Source organism: Camelina sativa, chromosome 20 (genome assembly GCF_030686135.1).
Source record: "Camelina sativa cultivar CO46 ecotype springtype chromosome 20, ASM3068613v1".
Taxonomy (NCBI): domain Eukaryota; kingdom Viridiplantae; phylum Streptophyta; class Magnoliopsida; order Brassicales; family Brassicaceae; genus Camelina; species Camelina sativa.
In genome coordinates, this window is record NC_141899.1 from 29,872,021 (window position 1) to 29,894,276 (window position 22,256).

At 36.8% G+C, this 22,256-nt stretch overlaps 1 protein-coding gene and 3 pseudogenes across 1 annotated transcript; 2 read left to right on the top strand and 2 right to left on the bottom strand.

Annotated features, from left to right (window-relative positions):
- Nucleotides 1-588: 588 nt before the first annotated feature.
- LOC147919602 (uncharacterized) lies at nt 589-1,294 on the top strand (annotated as a pseudogene).
- Nucleotides 1,295-1,754: 460 nt separating this feature from the next.
- Nucleotides 1,755-2,274, top strand: LOC147919603 (uncharacterized protein At4g04775-like; annotated as a pseudogene).
- A 336-nt stretch (nt 2,275-2,610) lies between these two features.
- LOC147919604 (uncharacterized) lies at nt 2,611-4,050 on the bottom strand (annotated as a pseudogene).
- Nucleotides 4,051-19,725: 15,675 nt separating this feature from the next.
- Nucleotides 19,726-21,986, bottom strand: LOC147919605 (12S seed storage protein CRA1-like). The gene is made up of 4 exons (XM_087505084.1): nt 21,442-21,986; nt 21,040-21,326; nt 20,517-20,948; nt 19,726-20,281 (listed from the first exon to the last, which is right to left on the bottom strand). Exons 1-4 carry the CDS (start codon nt 21,722-21,724, stop codon nt 19,877-19,879), a joined length of 1,407 nt encoding a protein of 468 aa, XP_087361210.1. The 5' UTR covers nt 21,725-21,986; the 3' UTR covers nt 19,726-19,876.
- Nucleotides 21,987-22,256: the final 270 nt, after the last annotated feature.

Sequence of the window (22,256 nt, forward strand, 5' to 3'; positions counted from 1 at the left end):
TGACAGGAAGATAACTTTCTTTTCGATGATTTGTTCACCAAATCGGGGGCCATAGACCTTAATATTGAAAGTCAGGATTTATTGGGCACTTAAGATTTCTTAGCGAAAACAGTAGGACATCTTTCGCAAAAACCATGTGTACCTGGAGTGATTCCTCCAATAGATGCGGGAAAGTATGATGAGGATGCTGATTTGGTTTTCGTTTCCGAAGTTAGATGGAATGCTTTGGAAGCATGGCAAAGGAATCATAGGTACGTGTTCTTACAAATTACTATTTTTTTATAATTGTCCAGATTTTAAAAATTTTAGCTTACATATTACTATTTTTTTTCCGCAGTCACGAGCAACTTAAGTTGGGTCCATCGGTAATTAATCATGAAGTGCTCGACCGTGTCATTACTCACTACAAGTGGCTGCACAATCAAGTGAGTATAAACTTGACTTTTTCAATACTTAATTTGTTCATTATTTTACCATGGTTAAATTTAAATTTCACTTTTATTTGTTTTCAAGGAAAGGGATGCGATGATGTACTTATTCCGGGAGAAAACATCTTTAGGTCAAATGAAGTCAGACCGTGTTGGTTTCATGAATGGCATGTTCAGTGAGAGAATCAAAGTGGAATACACCAAGTACTTGAAGACAAAGCGGCAGCACAAATGGGATAGTAGACTTCTCGAGTATGCTAATGGTGAGTTTTCTTCTCACTGAAAGATAGGAAAACAATGGGGTACAGATGTTGACAGGATATACGCTCTGATTTGCATCAACAGCAACCACTGGATTTCTGTTTGCGTTAACTTTGTCTTAAGAACTGTTGAAGTCTTTGACTGTGCTGGACACAAGAATAGAAGGTATGTCGAGTGTTTCGCAACGTCCATCCCAAGGATTTTGAAAGAAATTAATGCAAAGGTGAATGGAAAAGCATCTCTTTTGACACCAATATGAAATCATAGACATGAAGATGCTCTCCGATTTGAATAAGTCGCATAGCGATTGCGGGGTCTATGCATTGAAATACATTGAGTGTCATATGCAATCTCTAAGTTTGGATTTGATGAGCGATGAGAACATCAAATAAGCGCGCTTGAAGATTGCTGTCGATCTGTGGGAAGCTGCAAAGGATCCAATATTACTTGAGCGTATGAAGAACTATGTCCCTCCAAAGTCTGAGTCTCACCATATCGAAATTGACTGATTTGTTTCATCTTTTTTACTATGTCTTTAGTTTGACACATTCTATGACTTTGGTTTTTTTTTGTTTTAGCTTAATATATGATATGACTTTGGTTTTTTTTGTTTTAGCATAATATATGATATGATTTTTGTTTTTTGTTTGAGCTTAATATATGATATGACTTTGGTTTTTTTGTTGTTTTCGCTTAATATATGATATGATTTCTGTTTTTTGTTTTAGCTTAATATATGATATGATTTTTGTTTTAGCTTAATATATGATATGATTTTTTGTTTCATCTCTTTAGGATGTCGATGGTTTTTTCACCAATTCTATCAAACCAATAAACATACTTTTAAGTCTGGCTTAATACCAAACCGGAATTTCTTAAATTTTGTTTAATACCAAAATCTCACTTCCTTTAATTTCGTTTAAAACCAAACCGAGTTTCTTTAATTTGGTTTGAGAGCTAATCATAAATTATAAACTTAACCCGATTCTTTACAAAGAAACACATAAATCCCAAATTCAAAGAAACCTAATATCGACCTAGTACCCTATCGATTGCGAGAAGAAGATGAGCAATGTATCAAGCAATTCGACTGGATCAAATAGTTCCCGTTCAAGAGTAAGAGTGATTGGTGTTCCAAGGAGATGTTGGTGCGGGGAAGGAATTATAGCACTTATATCAAAGTCTGATCCCAATCCTTACCGGAGATACTATCGTTGTGGATTTGCTGCATCAAACAAGGTAAATTGATTTGTTTACATGTTTTGTATATTTTAAATTTTTGATTATAACAGTTGGGATTCTTGTAGCTTAGGAACGATGATCACACCTTTAAATGGGTTGATGAGGCTTTAGTCAACGAGATAGAGACACTGACTGCAAAGAATGTTGAGTTTGAGAAGCACCTGAAAGATTTCAAACTGAGAGATTGGAGTTTGAGAAAATATTTTATGAGAAGATGGAAAAGAAGATATTTGAGAAGATAGAGGATGCTTTGGCTGAAGCAAAAGCCAGCAATAAGAAGATGATGGTGATCTTAGTGATATTGTGCATGCTCATGATTGGATGCAGCAAATTACTAGGTTGAGCGTATGAACATGATCATGTTTTTTTTTTGTTTTTTTGAAATTTGTTTGCTTTTTTCCCTTTTGACCTTCACCATCAAATTATGGTTTGTTAACCTATCACAATGATCATAATTTTTTTGCCGAATATGTTTGTGTATGATAAAGTTTAAACAAAAGGTAGAAATGAATAAATCAACTATAAATTGGGAATAATGAAATGTATAAGCCAGTCTTGACAACTCAAGAGTAGAGTTTAAACAAAAACTAGAAATGAAAAATTCGACCAGGGTGTCTTCTTGAAAAATAAACTAGGAATGGTTTAAAATCATAACAAAGAATAAAACAAGTCACCTTACCTATATTGGGACATCACATGTTGATCGGTTGTGTCCTTCTTTACCACAACGGCTACACTTGTGTCTCTTTGACGATTGTGATTGTTGAGACGCTCTTATCTTGTCTTCCACCGTTTCATGTCTTCGTTTCCTTCGTCTACCAGGGTGTCTTCTTGCTTCAGGTGGTAAAACTTTTGCAGCCTCAACATGGTCAGGGACGCCCCATTCGTTCTCTGGAATACCTATTGGATTAACAGTCTCCTCATAGTACTCTCTCCAACTGGTAGTACTATACATATCATCAGCATATGGATATAGATCATTGCCTATATCAAAAGCTCCTTTGATGGCGTGTCTGCAAGGGAGTTTGCCCATTTAGAACTTCCCACATGTACATGTCCTTCTCTCCAAGTCAACCACAAAGTCTACCCCATGCGCTTTGACCTGTATTATGTTTCTTCCAATCGGATAACTTTTAAAGTATTTATCTTTCACTATTCTTCTTGACATCTTTTTCTCCACCTTAACAGTTAAAGGATCTTTCTGCTTGGCACTTAATTCTCTTCGCTCAAAAAACCAGCGTGTTAACATCTCTCTGATGCTGTCTAGTAAAGGGATTACTGGATACTCTCTAGGTGATCTCAAAGCTGAATTGATCGACTCTGCAGCATTGTTTGTGTTCTGGTCATATCTGTATCCAGGGAAATGGCATCGAGCCCATTTTTTAACCTCAGCATCCTCTAGGTACTCTCCAATCGCAGGACTGATGTTGCAAATGTCTCCAAAACTTTTTTGAAACTCAGCAACTCTATAAGCTATAGACGCTCTTAAAACCAAATCAGCCACACCCCTTCCCTTGTGATATGTAATAACATTACCAATCAAGTGGTGGATGCAAATACCATGAGTAGACAATGGATAGATTTTATCAAGTGATTTGCTAATTGACACATGCCTATCTGAAATGAAAGATAAATCTTTCTCATCTCCAATAACAACCTTTAGTTGCTCAAAAAACCACGCCCATGAAGAATCATTCTCAGAATCAGCAATTCCAAATGCTATTGGATACAAATTAGAGTTCCCATCTACTGCTGTAGCAACTAGTTGAACTCCTTTGTATTTGTTCTTCAAAAATGTTCCATCAACCACAATAACTTTCCTCATTCCCTTGTAAAATCCTCTTATTGACTGACCAAAAGACATAAACAGATATTTGAATCTACTGTCGCAATCAACTTCATAATTTGTATAGGTACCCAGATTCGCTTCTTGTATCATGTACAAGTATTTTGGTATTTTACAATAACTCTTCTCAGGGATTCCTCTAACTTCATTCACTGCATACTCGCGAGACTCCCATGCCTGAGAGTAAGTTAAATCACAACCATACTCTGTACGAATAATATTAATGATATCATTCGGTTTAGGCCCTTCCAATACACCCTCATAATTCTGCATAATGAGATGTCCAATTGTTTTAGCTGAAGGTGTCCTACAAAATTTCTTCTTCTTCGAAAGAGCACAAGTATGGTCCCCCACAAACTTGTTTATCTTGAAATACGTAGACCCATTTAAACACTCAGCACGAAGACTCCATTTGCAAACATCCTCTATCCAGCGTATACACCAGAATACTATTATATCAGATTTCGTAACCCTACAGTCACAGTTGTACCTCATAGCATAAAACTCCATTGTTGCTTGTAACACTTCCTTGCTTTTGAAATATTGACCCTTCCTTACGCTCACACCTTTCAACGACGTTCCAACACCATAACCGGTGTTTTCGTCGGATGTTTTCTTCCCTAAAACATCCCTACGTTTGGCATCATCAGTACCCACAAATGTATAAAGGTTTTCATTCGGTCTACCATCGCCATCTTCAACACTTGAAACCCCTGGTTCTTTATTCAAATCCAATATGACTTTGCTCCCAACATCCTCAACACCACCTTTGAATGTCACACACAAATTTACTATTTTCTTCTTTTTATAGTATGAAAGAAAATTTGTGACCTGACTATTATTCATCATAACGACAGGAGGACAATCAGCACTAAGATCTGTGGGTAAAAAACTTAGCTCCATATCAACCATACTAGGCTCTACTCCATAGGCTTCCGAAACCATAATCTTCTATTCTTCATGTGTTGTACTCGATTCCAAAGTTAGTAATCTTCCACGATTGTCTTCATCAATAATAAACCTCCACTCATGATTGTCAAACAATCTCCACTCTCCACTCTTAACATAGATGTGCATTGCCATGGCTCGAAAATGGTGAAAAGAAATGGGAAAAAACGGTTTAACACACCACTAAACGAAAACGATTAGGGTTGTTATTAGGGTTGTTTTAAAAATTTCTAAAATCATTAGAAAACTATTTCTAAATTTTGTAGAACACAATCTTAACAAATTATTACGATTTTACCTAATTATTAGATAAATATTCAGTTTCCTATTCCACATATTCACTTTCTATATTTAGCAATCACTAAAAGTTTCAGAGTATACAATCTACTTTTCCGTAGTAGATGTCAACTAATTTTCTCAGAGATAGAGTAAAAAGAATAAAACATATTCTAAAGATTTCAGAGGATAGAGTAAACCGTAGAAAAATTATACTAAAACGTTTAGAACATAGAGTAAACCGTAGAATACAAATTCTGAATTTTGTAAAATTCAGTATTTCCGGCCCTTAAACTATTTAGAACAGAAACTATTCCTGAATTTTTTATATCATGTACAAAGTATTAAAATACATCATCTTAAATTTTCAGAACAGCAGAAAACGTTTTCTAAATTTTTTATATCAAATTTTACCATAAAAAAAATAACTTATATATATATATTTTTTTTTTTGGAAAAAATTTATATTACCTCTACTATTGTATATCTACTTATTTTCCTATATTTCACATTTTTAAACTTGTTAAATTTATATTACCTCTACTATTGTATATCTACTTATTTTCCTATATTTCACATTTTTAAACTTGTTAAATATTATCAATCATATTTTATTTCAACATTTTTATATTAATTGAAAACGAATTAAGTTTTTATATTTATTTTAAATTCAAAATTTTGTTATTTAAAATCTTTTTTTAATCATATTTACCAAACACCATTTTACATATTATGGGCCTGTTCGTTTCATTATTTAGCATTTAGATCTAAATGATCCATTTAAATGATTCATCTTAATGTCAAATGACCAACAAACAAGACAAAAAAATAGTATATTTGGATGATGAATGATGTAGTACTTTTATCAATTAAATTATCGAACCTCAGTTTGCAATGATCAACACACTAGGAATACACATGAATGCTTAATCTAAACTAATAAGAAAGAGGTTTATTTTATGTATCAACTAGCTAGAAGCAACTTTAAATAAAGCAAACAAACAAACTAAAAGCAAGCAAACACACAACTAAGAACAGTTTTAAAATCAAGATAAAACAAATGAACCTTGGGCAAGGTTAATGACTTAGGAGATAGCTAATCAATCCTAGATGTCTAAGCAAACAATCAAGAATAATCCTTAGGCTAAGAACACTTACGTAAATCAATTCACTTCCATGATAAAGATTCTATGCAAATCAAGCAATCATCAACAATTTCCAAAGGCAATCACAAGATAAGCATGCATTAAAATCAAGTCTTTATACCACTAAACACCCTAATCATCAATTTCCATTGGCTAGGAATACAAAGCTCTTGAATAGTTTGGTTCAGGAATTTCATCAAACACCTTATGGTCATGGAAATCCTAATGTCTAGAATTAAGCTTGACCAAGGCTATCTAGCATTATTAACACTAATCAAGATAGGAAACACATAAATAAATCCTTAGGCATCAAAGATCAATCATCTATCTCCCTAATCTACCTAGCCCAAAGTTCTAAAAGATCTACTCACTCATAGTTATGATCACACAAAGGTAGAGGTTTGATACTTGGGAAATTATAATTAGAGATTGTAGAATAGGAGATTTGAAGAAGAAATTGCTATTAAAAACTTAGAAGGACTCAATCATTCAACAAACCAAGAGTAAACAAGCTTAAGAACCCTAAAAATTGCTAAGCTAAAAGATAAAACAAAAGATAAGTCTCCCCTTAATAGGGTTAGAGTATTTATAGGAAAATAGAAACTAAACCGGAACAAACCGGATTGCAATTAAACCAATCAGAGATAACCGGAACAAACCGGGTTCTGGTTCCAAAAATAGCGCACGATCGACCGACTGATCGACCGACCGGCGATCGTTCCTCTGTCCTGATCAGCCATTGGTCAATTCCTTGGTCGATCGGTCAAGTCTCGGAAATCTGGCTCATGTCTTGATCGGCCATTTGGTCGATTGCTTGGTCGATTGTTGAAGTCTGAAGTCCAGCTCATGTCTTGATCGACCATTTGGTCGATTGCTTGGTCGATTGTTGAAGTCTGAAGTCCGGCTCGTGTTTTGATCGAGCGGACGATCGACCGGTTGGTCGATCGTTTGGTCTTCTTACCTTCTCTTCCATTTTCTTGCAAATTCTTGACTTATTTGGCTTCAAAGCACACTTTCCTTGTATATCTCTACTCCAACGCCTATGATACCAAACTTGATGCAAAATGCAACCTAAACAACTTAAAAGCTCATGAATATGTACAAAACAATGAATAATTAAGCTTTAAAATCACATAAAAACACAAGATATCAATGAATCTAAATGCAAATGGGTTTGTTTGGATAAACCATCTCCATCCAAATGATCCAACTAGAATCATCCAAATGAGTTTTAAATTTTTGCCTAAAATTTTAAAACTCATTCAGATGATCCATGTGAATGATTCTGGATGATGCTCATTTTTTTGACAAAAACAAACAAAATTTGAATGGTTCATTTAGATGGTCCATCCAAATGAATAAACGAACAGGCCTCTATATATTCACTATAATAGATTTTCTAAAGATTAAATATATATCCCATAAATTCACATATTTTTATGGTTAACATCAATATAATTAAATTATAATTATATTGTCAAATTAAACTCTCTCTTCTCTCTCACATATTTTAGAGAGAGAAAGAAGCGATTTCCAAAATCTGCAGGATTTTTAATATCTGTAGCATTTGGCTTCTTGTTGAATTGGATTTCATGTTCTTAATCAATTTGAGATATATTCTTCCGCCTAGATCGGGTTCTTCTCCAACTAGGACCAGATCTAGTTTGCTTGTGTTTAAGTTTTAAGTTTAACTCTATATTTTTTTTTCTAATGAACAATGCTTTAATCGAGCTCGTGATTGATAAAGTTTCTTAAGCACAAAAGTGTTTAAAAAAAATATTTCGTCTTTATTGATGTTTAGAAATATAACTCAAAAACTAAACACCTCACAAGCTCTTATGCTTTTTTTAAAGATTGTCACAACTCAACAACCTTATTTATAGAACTAGAAATCCTTTACTAATCATATTCCTATTAGAACTAGATACCTACTAACTCTAAATAGGATTATGATGAGCCCTTCTTGTCCTTATCCAACTTGATAAGGATATATTAGGCTCTAAGCAATGTTGAAGCTTACCCAACATTCACCCCCTTAAGCTTCAAGTTCTTCTTAGTGAGGTCTTGAACACCAATGAAGCTCCTCATCTCCTTGAACTGAATCTTTGCAAGGGCTTTAGTGAGTATATCCGCTTTCTGTTCTTCTCCAGGAATAAACACTACTTCAGTTTGTTCATTTTCAACACATTCTCGGATGAAGTGATACCGTTTGTGAATATGCTTGGTTCTACCATGGAACACATGGTTCTTGGTAAGTTATATGGCGGATTTGTTGTCGATGTACAAGATCATCTTCTTGGTACTCTGTCCTATAATCTCACTCAGCAAATCCTAGAGCCAAATGGCTTGTTTTGCAGCTTCTGTCGCGGCCATGAACTCGGCCTCACAGGAGGATAAGACAAACGTCTGTTGCTTTTGCACACACCAAGTGATTGGTGATTCCCCAAAGTAAAACATATAACCAATAGTGCTTCTACCGTCATTCAGGTCAACGTTGGTACTACTATCATAGTAGCCAACAATGTCCTTTGATCCTCCACGCTTAAAAAACAAACCATTAGCCAAAGTTTCTTGCAAGTATCTTAAGATCTGTTTAAGTGCAGCTCCATGTGATTCTCTTGGATCCTGCATATACCTACTCACCACTCCAACTGAGAAAGCAAGATCAGGCCTAGTATGTAATAAATACCTCAACAACTGATTCTCCGACAATACATGGTGGCATCAGCTTTAGGCTTCTCGTTTTGATCTTTGGACATTTTTAAACCAAACTCCATAGGAATATGAGTTAAGTTACACTTGTACAATCTGGCTTCTTTTAGTATCCTTCTTGCATATCCCTCCTGTTTCAATTCAATGCCGTTTTCACTCTGCAACACTTCAATGCCGAGGTAATAAGTGAGCTTACCAAGGTCTTTCATCTCGAATTTTGAAGACATAGATGCTTTGAACTCTTGTATAATCACTAGCGAGTTCCCAGTGATGAACAAATCATCAACATAAACAACAACTATAAGAAGCTTTGTTCCCTCTGTCTTGCGGTACACAACACTTTCCTTTGAACACTTCTTAAACTTCAGACTTTTCAAAATCTGATCAAGATTTGTGTTCCATCCCCGTGAAGCCTGTCGCAAACCATATTAAGCCTTAGAGAGTTTGAAAACCTTATATTCTTCTCCCTTCTTTTCAAAGCCTTCGGGTTGAGACACATAAACATCCTCGTTGAGCTCCCCATGTAGAAATGCAGTCTTGACGTCGAGGTGATGAATCTCCCAACCATGAGAAGCAGCCAAACCAACAAGCAACATAATTGTTTCAAGTCGAGCTACCGGAGCGAATACCTCATCGAAGTCAATCCCTTCTTGTTGAGCATACCCTTTTGCAACCAAACGAGCTTAAACTTGCTGATTGATCCATCTGCATTCCTTTTGATCTTAAAAAACCATTTAAGACCAATAAATTTAACTCCTCTTGGTGTCTCTACTAATGTCCAGGTCTTGTTCTTGTTGATTGAGCTAATTTCTTCTTCGCACACCTTTGTCCATTCTATTAATCCTTTTGCATCTTCGTAGTTCAATGGTTCATCATTGATAGATAGTAGAAGCCTCTCGCATTAAATATCTGCTAGAAGTGCATAGTCATCAAGATAACTAGGACGCTTGACTGGTCTTTCCGATCGTCGAAGTTGAGGTTGTTGAATAATTTCTGCAGGTTCTGCAGGCTGATTATCACCTTCGTCGTGATCAGCATCAGATCCTTCATCATTGTTAACTTCATCTAGCTCCTCTTAAGCATTTTTCCCAGAATTGTTCTCTGTTTTATCACCGCCATTAACATATGGACCATGACCTCCATCAATGACTCCTCCCTCAAGTCATGCAGAACATTCCTCGTGCATTATTATCCTCCTCATTGCCTCCCTTCCAATTCCAACCATCATTCTCGTTAAAAAATACATCTTGGCTTACAACAACTCTCCTAGTCGTTGGATTTCAAAGTCTATAAGCTTTTGATCCAGGCTCTATTCCAAGATGTACCAGCGTTTGTGACCTATCGTCCAGCTTTTTCATGTTCACTGGTTCAATCTTTGCGTGAGCAAGACAGCCAAAAACTCTAAGATGATCGTCACTTGGTTTCTTGTTTTTAAAGCATTCATAGGGTGTTTGATTTTTTAGAGCTCTTGTAGGAACTCTATTGATCAGATACGTAGAGTGACGATCTGCTTCACCCCATAAGTAATTAGGAACCCTCATTGCTTTCAAGATACTCCTTGTCATCTCCATAAAGGTACGATTTCTTCTTTGAACTACCCCATTTTATTGTGGAGTGTAGGGAGCTGTCACGTGCCTCAAAATTCCGTTTTTCTCACAAAAACGGTGGAACTCTCTTGAGGTAAACTCCCCTCCTCTATCAATATGCAAAGTCTTGATCATCTTGTCACATTCCTTCTCCACAAGGATTTTAAATGCTTTGAACTTCTCAAATGCCTCACGTTTTTCCTTTAGCAAAATAGTCCACATATATGATATATCTAGTGTAATCATCAACAATCACAAAGACATACCTGTTTTGAGCTAATGTGGCTGGTGATATAGATCCACATAAGTCTGCGTGTAGCAGCTCCAGTGCTCTTGTGGCTCTGTATTTTGCTGCAGATGCAACAGCTTGACGAGTTTGCTTACTGATATATCATGGTTTTTGTGGTTTTTAACCATGATATGAGGAGTCTTTTAGTGTCTTTTCATTTGTTTCTAGATTGTTTTTGAGTCTTTATAGGTTTTTAGCATGAAAGGAGCAAAGTGGAGCAGTTTGGATCATTTTGGAGCAATAATCTGGAGGAAATCAGCTTGGAGTCGAATATGAGAGAGGGCATCGATCGACACTAGAGAGCATCGATCGACACCCTTGTTGCCAACGAGAAAAGAGCCAAATTTGGAAGTTTTACAAATTGCCCGAAGTTTTCCATATTTGCAAGACTAGTCCCTGACGTGTTTTAGGACATATATATATAGTTTTTAGGTTTTCAAAACCCTTAAGTTTTATTCTACCAAGTTTTATTTTTTCTGCAACCCTGAGAGATTTTTGAGAGCTATTGGAGAGAGAGATCTGCTTTGAGAGAAGAATTTCTTGAACTCCTTCCTTACTCTTTTAAATTCAATTGCATATTATTCAGAATTATGTCTTGTTCTTCATTTATTATGTCTGAGTAATTTGCTTGTTAGGTTTAGGGTTTTTCACAGGGATTTTATGAATTATTAGATCTGTTTATTTAGGATTCTTTATCTATCTAGATCTTCATCTTAGGTTGTTCTTCATATTAATCCTTGATTGGCCATCTAGAATTAATACCCTAGGAAAATAAATTGATATGAGAATATAATTGATTTTCCTGATAAAACCTTTTGATGAGCAAAATTATTTCTTGCAAAGAGATTTGATTTAATAATTTTGTGAGCAATCTAAACCTGATTTTATTGCTGATTTATTACCTAGAATTTTACAAAGAGATTTGGATTTTCTGGTTTTAAATTTAGATATTATTTGCAGTGAGAACTGATTTAATTTACAAAAGTGTTTAGAGTTCTAGATCTGTTCTTAATTGTTTGAATCCTAATTTATTGTTTGATTTAATATTTCATAATTTCCTGAGAAATTCCCTAGGCTTAGCTTTTTGATCTTCTGAATTTACAACAGCTTTTATTTAATATTTTGCATTGCTTTTATTTTAATTCAATTTAATTTGTTTAGCATAATTGAAAAACTCTATAATTTTTTTTGTAGACTTGAGTCCTTGTGGAATTCGATCCCTAAGTACTGCATTGACCTCTTAATTTGAGAGAGTAGCTCTAGGGTTTAATTTGAGCTTATCAAATTTTGCCCCAGACTTAGCCTTTGCTTGCCCTCAAGCAAAACATAAACTTAGACCTGTGAAAGAAGTTTGAAAACAGGGAACTCACTCAATTGCATGATGATTCTTATTCACACTCTTCATTTACCTGACTCAAGAACTTACTTCTTATACTCAACCATGATTAGCATCAACATTCCTTACTCAAATCCCACAATCCTTTGGAATCTCTGAAATCTCCATTGTCATCTCATTAGTCAATATTAAAGCATAAATAAGGTGAATTCTTACCTTGGATGTATTGATCAGTGGCATGTGGACTCTCTTCAGGCCAAAACATTCTTCTTACATCTCCTTTCCTCTCTCTTTTCTCACTTCTTTTTATTTTTCTTTTCTTATTTTTTTCTAATCAAAGGTGTAAGCGAATACCGGAATCATCGGTAATTTACCTACCCCTCGCTTCCAAGCTTTGTGTGATCATTTGACTCAAGAGTAGAATAATGAGGTCACTGGTAATTTACCTACCTCTCTAAACTGATCAAAATCATCTCATCTTTTATTCTCTTTTTTTTTCTGATCTTTTTTTTTTGTTTAAAGCACTGAAGGGAAGAGAGAGGGGAGACATACTTTGAAAAATTGCATTGTCTTGTATGGCCTGAAGAAGAAGTCTAGTCCACTGATTTCCAACCCCAAAGTAAGAGATTAAGTCCGGTTAAAATCCTGATAAAGGTTGAGACAACGTTAGATCAATCAGATATCCATTGAATAAGGGCTTTCAGGATTGTTGATAAGGCTCATAGTTTTTCTAAGCTTCAGTTCTGAGATCAAGCATAAACAAATAATCATTAGAGTGTTAGCCAAATAAGAGAAATCATTAATCAAGATCATAATTCCCAAAGACAAAAAGAAAAATTTTGAAAAATTTGACTCAAACTTTATGGTTTTGACTGACACAACTGAAACTCAAAAACAGAAATCATAGTTAGTAACTAACCTCTCCCAGACTTAAACAACACTGTCCCCAGTGTTATCAAGTAAGAGGAAAGCAAGAATAAAAATAAAATAAATAAAAATCAAAATCAAAAGAAAAAGAAAACCTACCAGTGGGTTGCCTCCCACTAAGCGCTTGTTTTCAGTCATTAGCTTGACTGTGTTGGAGCTCAGGCATCCGGAGGATCAGAACATGGCATTGAGGTCCTCTTCATCCAAGGTGGTGTATAAGCTTTAGGTGCATGAGGCTTGCCAAGGATGTGAGGAACAGGACCAGGGTGGGATTTAGGGATTGGTTTGCCTCTCTTATGTCCTACAAAACCATCAACAGAAGAAACAAGCACTCTACGATAATCTCGTGGCTTGGTTAACTGCAAAACAGTTTTTCTCTCTTTGAAATTCTTGTTGATGATAGGAGGAGGATTAGGTGCAGAAAAGGTGTACCTTTGCCTTACCTGAGGACTCTGGAGGGTGGAATGGGAGACTTTCCGTTTGGGAACAGGTTTCTGTCTTGGAGCTTCAACTTTGGACAAGCTTTGTCTCGGATGTGGAGGAGTGTCGATCGACACCCTCTTGGTGGCATCGATCGACACTGAGCCTGATGCTCGTGTTGCAGAAACTTTTTCAACAGAAAAAGTCTGTCCATCAATAGTAGGAGCTCTCCTCAGTTTATCCATCTCAAAACTCATACTCAAACCATCCACATTCAGTGCTATGTGTCCCTTCTGCACATCTATGATGGCACCAGCTGTAGCCAAGAAAGATCTTCCTAAGATGAGAGGATCTTTAGGCTCTTGATCATACTTCAGCACCACAAAGTCAGTGGGAATCATTAAGTTGCCAACCTTAATTGGAATATCCTCTAAAACACCTTCAGGAGTTCTCCGGGAGCGATCAGCCAAGATAAGAGAAATCTGAGTTGGCTTGAATTCTGTCATCCCAAGTCTCACAGCAACAAAATGTGGCATCAAGTTGATGCTAGAGCCAAGGTCACAAAGTGAGTGAGAAAACCTTCCTGCTGAGATAGAGCAATCAAGAACAAAGCTTCCAGGATCTGGTAATTTCTTAGCAGTCCTACATTGAATGATTGCACTCACTTCCTTAGAGACAACCACCTCCTGCTTCTTCTCCTTCTTCCTCTGTGAAGGCTGGTTTAACAGAATTGCACTGACATCCTTAGTAAGCAGTGCTCCTTCTTCAGGGCTCAAACCATTGGATACCATTCTCTTTACATAGCGTTTTAGTGGTGGTGAAAGCTTCACTGCATCAATCAATGGCATCTCAATCATCACCTTGTCCATCATTGCCTTGCATCTAGCTTCCTCCATCTCCTGCTTAGACTTTCTTGGCTTGGGAAAAGGAACCTTAGGCTTGTAGACCCTTTCAGCAGCTGGAACCTGAGATTTCACAGCTTTTAGTTTCGTCTGAGATGAGTGTCGATCGATACCTAGGTGGTGTCGATCGACACCATCATCTGAAACCGAGAATTTTGTCGATTTTTCACCCAGCTCGGCAGAAGCAATTTCAACAGCATCTTCATCCCTCACATGTCTGGCATTGCAAGCATGTCCAGCAACAACCGAGTCAAACCCCAGACATGCTTGCAATGCCATATCTGTGAGGGATGAAGATGCTGTTGAAATTGCTTCTGCCGAGCTGGGTGAAAAATCGACAAAATTCTCGGTTTCAGATGATGGTGTCGATCGACACCACCTAGGTATCGATCGACACTCATCTCAGACGAAACTAAAAGCTGTGAAATCTCAGGTTCCAGCTGCTGAAAGGGTCTACAAGCCTAAGGTTCCTTTTCCCAAGCCAAGAAAGTCTAAGCAGGAGATGGAGGAAGCTAGATGCAAGGCAATGATGGACAAGGTGATGATTGAGATGCCATTGATTGATGCAGTGAAGCTTTCACCACCACTAAAACGCTATGTAAAGAGAATGGTATCCAATGGTTTGAGCCCTGAAGAAGGAGCACTGCTTACTAAGGATGTCAGTGCAATTCTGTTAAACCAGCCTTCACAGAGGAAGAAGGAGAAGAAGCAGGAGGTGGTTGTCTCTAAGGAAGTGAGTGCAATCATTCAATGTAGGACTGCTAAGAAATTACCAGATCCTGGAAGCTTTGTTCTTGATTGCTCTATCTCAGCAGGAAGGTTTTCTCACTCACTTTGTGACCTTGGCTCTAGCATCAACTTGATGCCACATTTTGTTGCTGTGAGACTTGGGATGACAGAATTCAAGCCAACTCAGATTTCTCTTATCTTGGCTGATCGCTCCCGGAGAACTCCTGAAGGTGTTTTAGAGGATATTCCAATTAAGGTTGGCAACTTAATGATTCCCACTGACTTTGTGGTGCTGAAGTATGATCAAGAGCCTAAAGATCCTCTCATCTTAGGAAGATCTTTCTTGGCTACAGCTGGTGCCATCATAGATGTGCAGAAGGGACACATAGCACTGAATGTGGATGGTTTGAGTATGAGTTTTGAGATGGATAAACTGAGGAGAGCTCCTACTATTGATGGACAGACTTTTTCTGTTGAAAAAGTTTCTGCAACACGAGCATCAGGCTCAGTGTCGATCGATGCCACCAAGAGGGTGTCGATCGACACTCCTCCACATCCGAGACAAAGCTTGTCCAAAGTTGAAGCTCCAAGACAGAAACCTGTTCCCAAACGGAAAGTCTCCCATTCCACCCTCCAGAGTCCTCAGGTAAGGCAAAGGTACACCTTTTCTGCACCTAATCCTCCTCCTATCATCAACAAGAATTTCAAAGAGAGAAAAACTGTTTTGCAGTTAACCAAGCCACGAGATTATCGTAGAGTGCTTGTTTCTTCTGTTGATGGTTTTGTAGGACATAAGAGAGGCAAACCAATCCCTAAATCCCACCCTGGTCCTGTTCCTCACATCCTTGGCAAGCCTCATGCACCTAAAGCTTATACACCACCTTGGATGAAGAGGACCTCAATGCCATGTTCTGATCCTCCGGATGCCTGAGCTCCAACACAGTCAAGCTAATGACTGAAAACAAGCGCTTAGTGGGAGGCAACCCACTGGTAGGTTTTCTTTTTCTTTTGATTTTGATTTTTATTTATTTTATTTTTATTCTTGCTTTCCTCTTACTTGATAACACTGGGGACAGTGTTGTTTAAGTCTGGGAGAGGTTAGTTACTAACTATGATTTCTGTTTTTGAGTTTCAGTTGTGTCAGTCAAAACCATAAAGTTTGAGTCAAATTTTTCAAAATTTTTCTTTTTGTCTTTGGGAATTATGATCTTGATTAATGATTTCTCTTATTTGGCTAACACTCTAATGATTATTTGTTTATGCTTGATCTCAGAACTGAAGCTTAGAAAAACTATGAGCCTTATCAACAATCCTGAAAGCCCTTATTCAATGGATATCTGATTGATCTAACGTTGTCTCAACCTTTATCAGGATTTTAACCGGACTTAATCTCTTACTTTGGGGTTGGAAATCAGTGGACTAGACTTCTTCTTCAGGCCATACAAGACAATGCAATTTTTCAAAGTATGTCTCCCCTCTCTCTTCCCTTCAGTGCTTTAAACAAAAAAAAAAGATCAGAAAAAAAAAGAGAATAAAAGATGAGATGATTTTGATCAGTTTAGAGAGGTAGGTAAATTACCAGTGACCTCATTATTCTACTCTTGAGTCAAATGATCACACAAAGCTTGGAAGCGAGGGGTAGGTAAATTACCGATGATTCCGGTATTCGCTTACACCTTTGATTAGAAAAAAATAAGAAAAGAAAAATAAAAAGAAGTGAGAAAAGAGAGAGGAAAGGAGATGTAAGAAGAATGTTTTGGCCTGAAGAGAGTCCACATGCCACTGATCAATACATCCAAGGTAAGAATTCACCTTATTTATGCTTTAATATTGACTAATGAGATGACAATGGAGATTTCAGAGATTCCAAAGGATTGTGGGATTTGAGTAAGGAATGTTGATGCTAATCATGGTTGAGTATAAGAAGTAAGTTCTTGAGTCAGGTAAATGAAGAGTGTGAATAAGAATCATCATGCAATTGAGTGAGTTCCCTGTTTTCAAACTTCTTTCACAGGTCTAAGTTTATGTTTTGCTTGAGGGCAAGCAAAGGCTAAGTCTGGGGCAAAATTTGATATGCTCAAATTAAACCCTAGAGCTACTCTCTCAAATTAAGAGGTCAATGCAGTACTTAGGGGTCGAATTCCACAAGGACTCAAGTCTACACAATAAATTATAGAGTTTTTCAATTATGCTAAACAAATTAAATTGAATTAAAATAAAAGCAATGCAAAATATTAAATAAAAGCTGTTGTAAATTCAGAAGATCAAAAAGCTAAGCCTAGGGAATTTCTCAGGAAATTATGAAATATTAAATCAAATAATAAATTAGGATTCAAACAATTAAGAACAGATCTAGAACTCTAAACACTTTTGTAAATTAAATCAGTTCTCACTGCAAATAATATCTAAATTTAAAACCAGAAAATCCAAATCTCTTTGTAAAATTCTAGGTAATAAATCAGCAATAAAATCAGGTTTAGATTGCTCACAAAATTATTAAATCAAATCTCTTTGCAATAAATAATTTTGCTCATCAAAAGGTTTTATGAGGAAAATCAATTATATTCTCATATCAATTTATTTTCCTAGGGTATTAATTCTAGATGGCCAATCAAGGATTAATATGAAGAACAACCTAAGATGAAGATCTAGATAGATAAAGAATCCTAAATAAACAGATCTAATAATTCATAAAATCCCTGTGAAAAACCCTAAACCTAACAAGCAAATTACTCAGACATAATCAATGAAGAACAAGACATAATTCTGAATAATATGCAATTGAATTTAAAAGAGTAAGGAAGGAGTTCAAGAAATTCTTCTCTCAAAGCAGATCTCTCTCTCCAATAGCTCTCAAAAATCTCTCAGGGTTGCAGAAAAAATAAAACTTGGTAGAATAAAACTTAAGGGTTTTGAAAACCTAAAAACTATATATATATGTCCTAAAACACGTCAGGGACTAGTCTTGCAAATATGGAAAACTTCGGGCAATTTGTAAAACTTCCAAATTTGGCTCTTTTCTCGTTGGCAACAAGGGTGTCGATCGATGCTCTCTAGTGTCGATCGATGCCCTCTCTCATATTCGACTCCAAGCTGATTTCCTCCAGATTATTGCTCCAAAATGATCCAAACTGCTCCACTCTGCTCCTTTCATGCTAAAAACCTATAAAGACTCAAAAACAATCTAGAAACAAATGAAAAGACACTAAAAGACTCCTTATATCATGGTTAAAAACCACAAAAACCATGATATATCACTTACACACTAGGCATGACTCGCATAGTTGATTCTCCTTATCAATCTTTGGCAGTCCAAAGACCATCTCCATTGTTGACATGTTTCTGATGGTTTTGAAACTGATATGACTGAGTCTTGCATGCCATCTCCATGTCTCTTCTTCGCTTCTTGAATGTAAGCAGGCCGGTTTACCAATTTTGAGATTTATTCTATAAAGTCTGTTAGGAGACCTTATTCCATAAGAATCGTATGTGTAGTGTTAGGTAGTTCTGTCTCATCCTAACATCACAGCCATACCTGGTTGCCTGTCCCAAACTCAAAATATTGCTCTTTAGTTTAGGAATAAAGTAGATGTCATATATAAGTGTTTGCTCACCGGTCTTTAGTTCACTAAACATCTCACAAGCTCTTATGCTTTTTTTAATAATTATCACAATTCAACAATCTTATTTATAGAACTAGAAATCCTTTACTAATCATATTCCTATTAGAACTAGATACCTCCTAACTCTAAATAAGATTATGATGATGAGCCTTCTTGTCCAATTATCCAACTTGATAAGGATATTTTAGGCTCCAAGCAATGATGAAGCTTATCCAACAAGTGAGTAATATCTTCACAGACTATTGAGAGAGCTTACAAGATAGGTATAGGTGAATCTTTCCGTACGTTGAAAGCTGGATTGAGAGATTTTAAACTTTTTTCAAAGTGGTTGCATGGAATCTTTAGTTGATAGACGTGGAATATCAACCGGTACTGCCTGTTTTGACATCTCTTCAACTCATATTAGACACGCTTCAGTTACATGACACTTTTTTGTTAACCAAATAATGGATTATTACCCAAAAACTTAATTACCTACGGATTTTCTGACCGACAATCCGACGAAAATTTTATCCACACCATAAAACACTGATCAACTTCATTGGAAATTTGTCGATACAACCTGTAGACGACAGCTAATCGATGGATTTGGCCGTCAAATACAACCTACTTTCTTGTAGTAGGGGGTTAAGCTAGGTTTTGAATTTTAATCAAAAGTGCAAGAGGTTAGATCTTTGACTTTCATGAAATAACGAAAATAAGAACACAAAGTATTTATGAAGAATTATTGTTAGACTCTCGTAACATAACGACATCGGTTTATATAGATATAGGAATAATGGTAATTTCCTAAATTAATATATTGACAAATCCACAACACTTCCATTACCAAACCTCGACCTGATCCCTTCATAGTCTTCGTTGATCTCGACTCGGTTTGGATCAATCTCATTGATCTCCCAATTTAACGGTCATATAAACTCGAATATGATAAAGGTTAAGTTCTCTTCAACAAAAAAAGTTCTCATTTTCTCAAGATTTCAATAAGTATGTATAATATATAAATTATAAAAGGTTTTAAAATTTAAACAGTGGTAAAATATAAAGAGACGATCGAGAAAAACAAAAAGAGATTTTATTCAGAAAAGAAGTTGCATTTTACAAGTAAAAACCTCGACAAAAACTAGTTACATTATTATTACTATTTAACTTCCTTTAACAGTAGAGCCGTAGAGGCTCACTGTTAAACGCCACATTTTTAAGCTCTTAAGCTGCAGCCACCCTTGGCCTTCCGTTGCTAGCTGGGCCGCTGCTGTGAGTCAAAGTAGTCTCGAGTGTGTTGAATTTGACCCTCTTTGCTTCTTCGTGTGAGATTTGGAACCCATTGGTTATGACCGCTAATGGTAAACCTCTCATGACTGAGGTTCGTCCAGCAAGAGTGTTGATTTGTGCGTTTGCGTTTGTTTTGAACTCGACCCACCGGAACTGGTCGCTTGTTGCGCGTTTCACCACCGAGAAACCCTGAGGTACGACAATAAGCTGTCCTTGAGAGACTTGTCCGTCGAACACTCTGTCACCGTTGTCGTTTACGATCTGTACTTGCGCTTCCCCATCTGTCACGTAAAGAACCGCGTTCGCGTTTGCATTCCACTGTGGAAGCACCATTGCGTTCTACACGCAAACACGTTTGAAGAGTCATGTTTAAATGTAGAAATGGACATATAATTATAGCGAACGATACCTTAACTGAGACCAACCAAACCAAAATATTTTGAAACTCAATTAAACTGGTTATAGAGTTTCAGATAAACCGAACCGAACTTTTCAATATATCCATCCTCATTCATATGCATGCAAATGTTACTTGGTTTTTAGTTATATTATATAATATATATTTTTAACTTACTTGACTGATAGATCCACGGAGGGCTGAGAGACGGATGAAGCGAAGGATGGGGAGATCGTAACTGTTGAGAGTGCTGATGTAACCGAGCTGTGGCTTGTACACGTCAGCACGAGACGGGTCATCGAGGTTATCAACGGACCTGGCACTGCATATGGTCTCCTCTAAACCGTTACCTACTCTTTCTTCTTCCTCCTCCTGAGGTCTCTGTCCCCTCAAAGGTGGCCTAATGACACCGAATGGACCTTGTACTCGGACAATGTTTCCACGGTTGTCATCTTGGTTCTGAAGTTGTTGCGCTGTCTGAAGATCGATCTTCAAAGCTTGAGCAATAACCTCAGGTCCGAATCCACTGAAAATGTTCTTTTGTGGCTGTTGCTCTCGTCCATGTAGCCATACTTGGCCTTGTGGGTTGTTTCCGGCTAAGTAAAATGGCTTCATAACACACACCAAAAAAAGCACATCACTTTTTTGTTATTTTGTGACTAGATAATGATATATTTTTGAGGTTTTGGTTTATATGTACCCTTGGGTTGCGGTCGAGCTGGTTCTGGTGACTAGCTAGATCGAAGATGCTGACGATGACAAGTGGTTGCTGTCCGTCGTTGTAGAACCACTGTGCTACTCCGGGTGTTGTGGCAATGGTGTCACCGCTCCTTATGTGCTCCACTTTCTGGTGCATGTCATGGAACTTTTGGCTTTGACCTTCTTCACCCTGACCCTCGAACTGTCTGCCTTGGCGTGGTTGGAACACTGATGAGTCTTGGAATGTCTCGGCGCATCCGGGGATCACTTTTCCCATAAGACCTCTTCCTATATATAGTGCATTTTTGATCAAAATATGAATCCCTAACAATGTATTTGTTCTAAAGAGCATGGACCATAGAGTCACGAATTCGAGTCTCGAAATAGACAGAATCGTACGTACCTTGAGCCACGAAGGAGAGTTTCGCGGTGTTAACAAAAGAGGGCAAGTAGAGACCCTTAGACTCGATGACATAACGTGTGAAGGAGACGCCTGAGCATCGGAGCTGAGGAGCGTGGTGGTCCCACACCTCGATGCGACCAGCCTCACTCTTCAGTACGTGTGATGGCTCGAGCGCATTGAGCTGGTCGAGTTGGCACTCGTTTGGAAACTGCTGAGCTGTGGAGCCATGGAAAAATATCAAAAGTGTTAAGGAGAAAGAAAGAAGAGAAGAGACTCGAGCCATTTTTGTTTTTCTTTCCTACTTTTTGTGGTTTCTTACTTGCGTTATGTAAAGCTATTTATAGAATATTTATTTGAATTTTGTTTATTTAAAGTTATTGAAGGATAAATTGATTCTAACAAGAACCAGGTATATAGAATCGACTATGTACAGTTTACACACTTGAATTGCTACTTTTATGTCTTCACGCTGTAAAGAAAACATATTAATGAACAGACTCGACACATTTCATTTTGCATGGCTTATTTGTGTGCATGTTTCTTACACATCAGCTTTGAGATAGGCACGTAATCTTTATTTACTTATTTAGTAACAGGACAAATTTGTATTTATTTATGTATTTATTGTGTACAACTCTCAAGATGTATATAAACCATTTTTTGTAGATGCCATCATCCGTACGGATGGATATGCTATTTTGTCAACAAAATTATTAAAATTTGTTTATGTTATTTATTATCCATTAGCTATATATATAAACTGATTAGACCGTAATTATAAAGAGAATGATATTGAAGAAAGTATCAAATCAAGA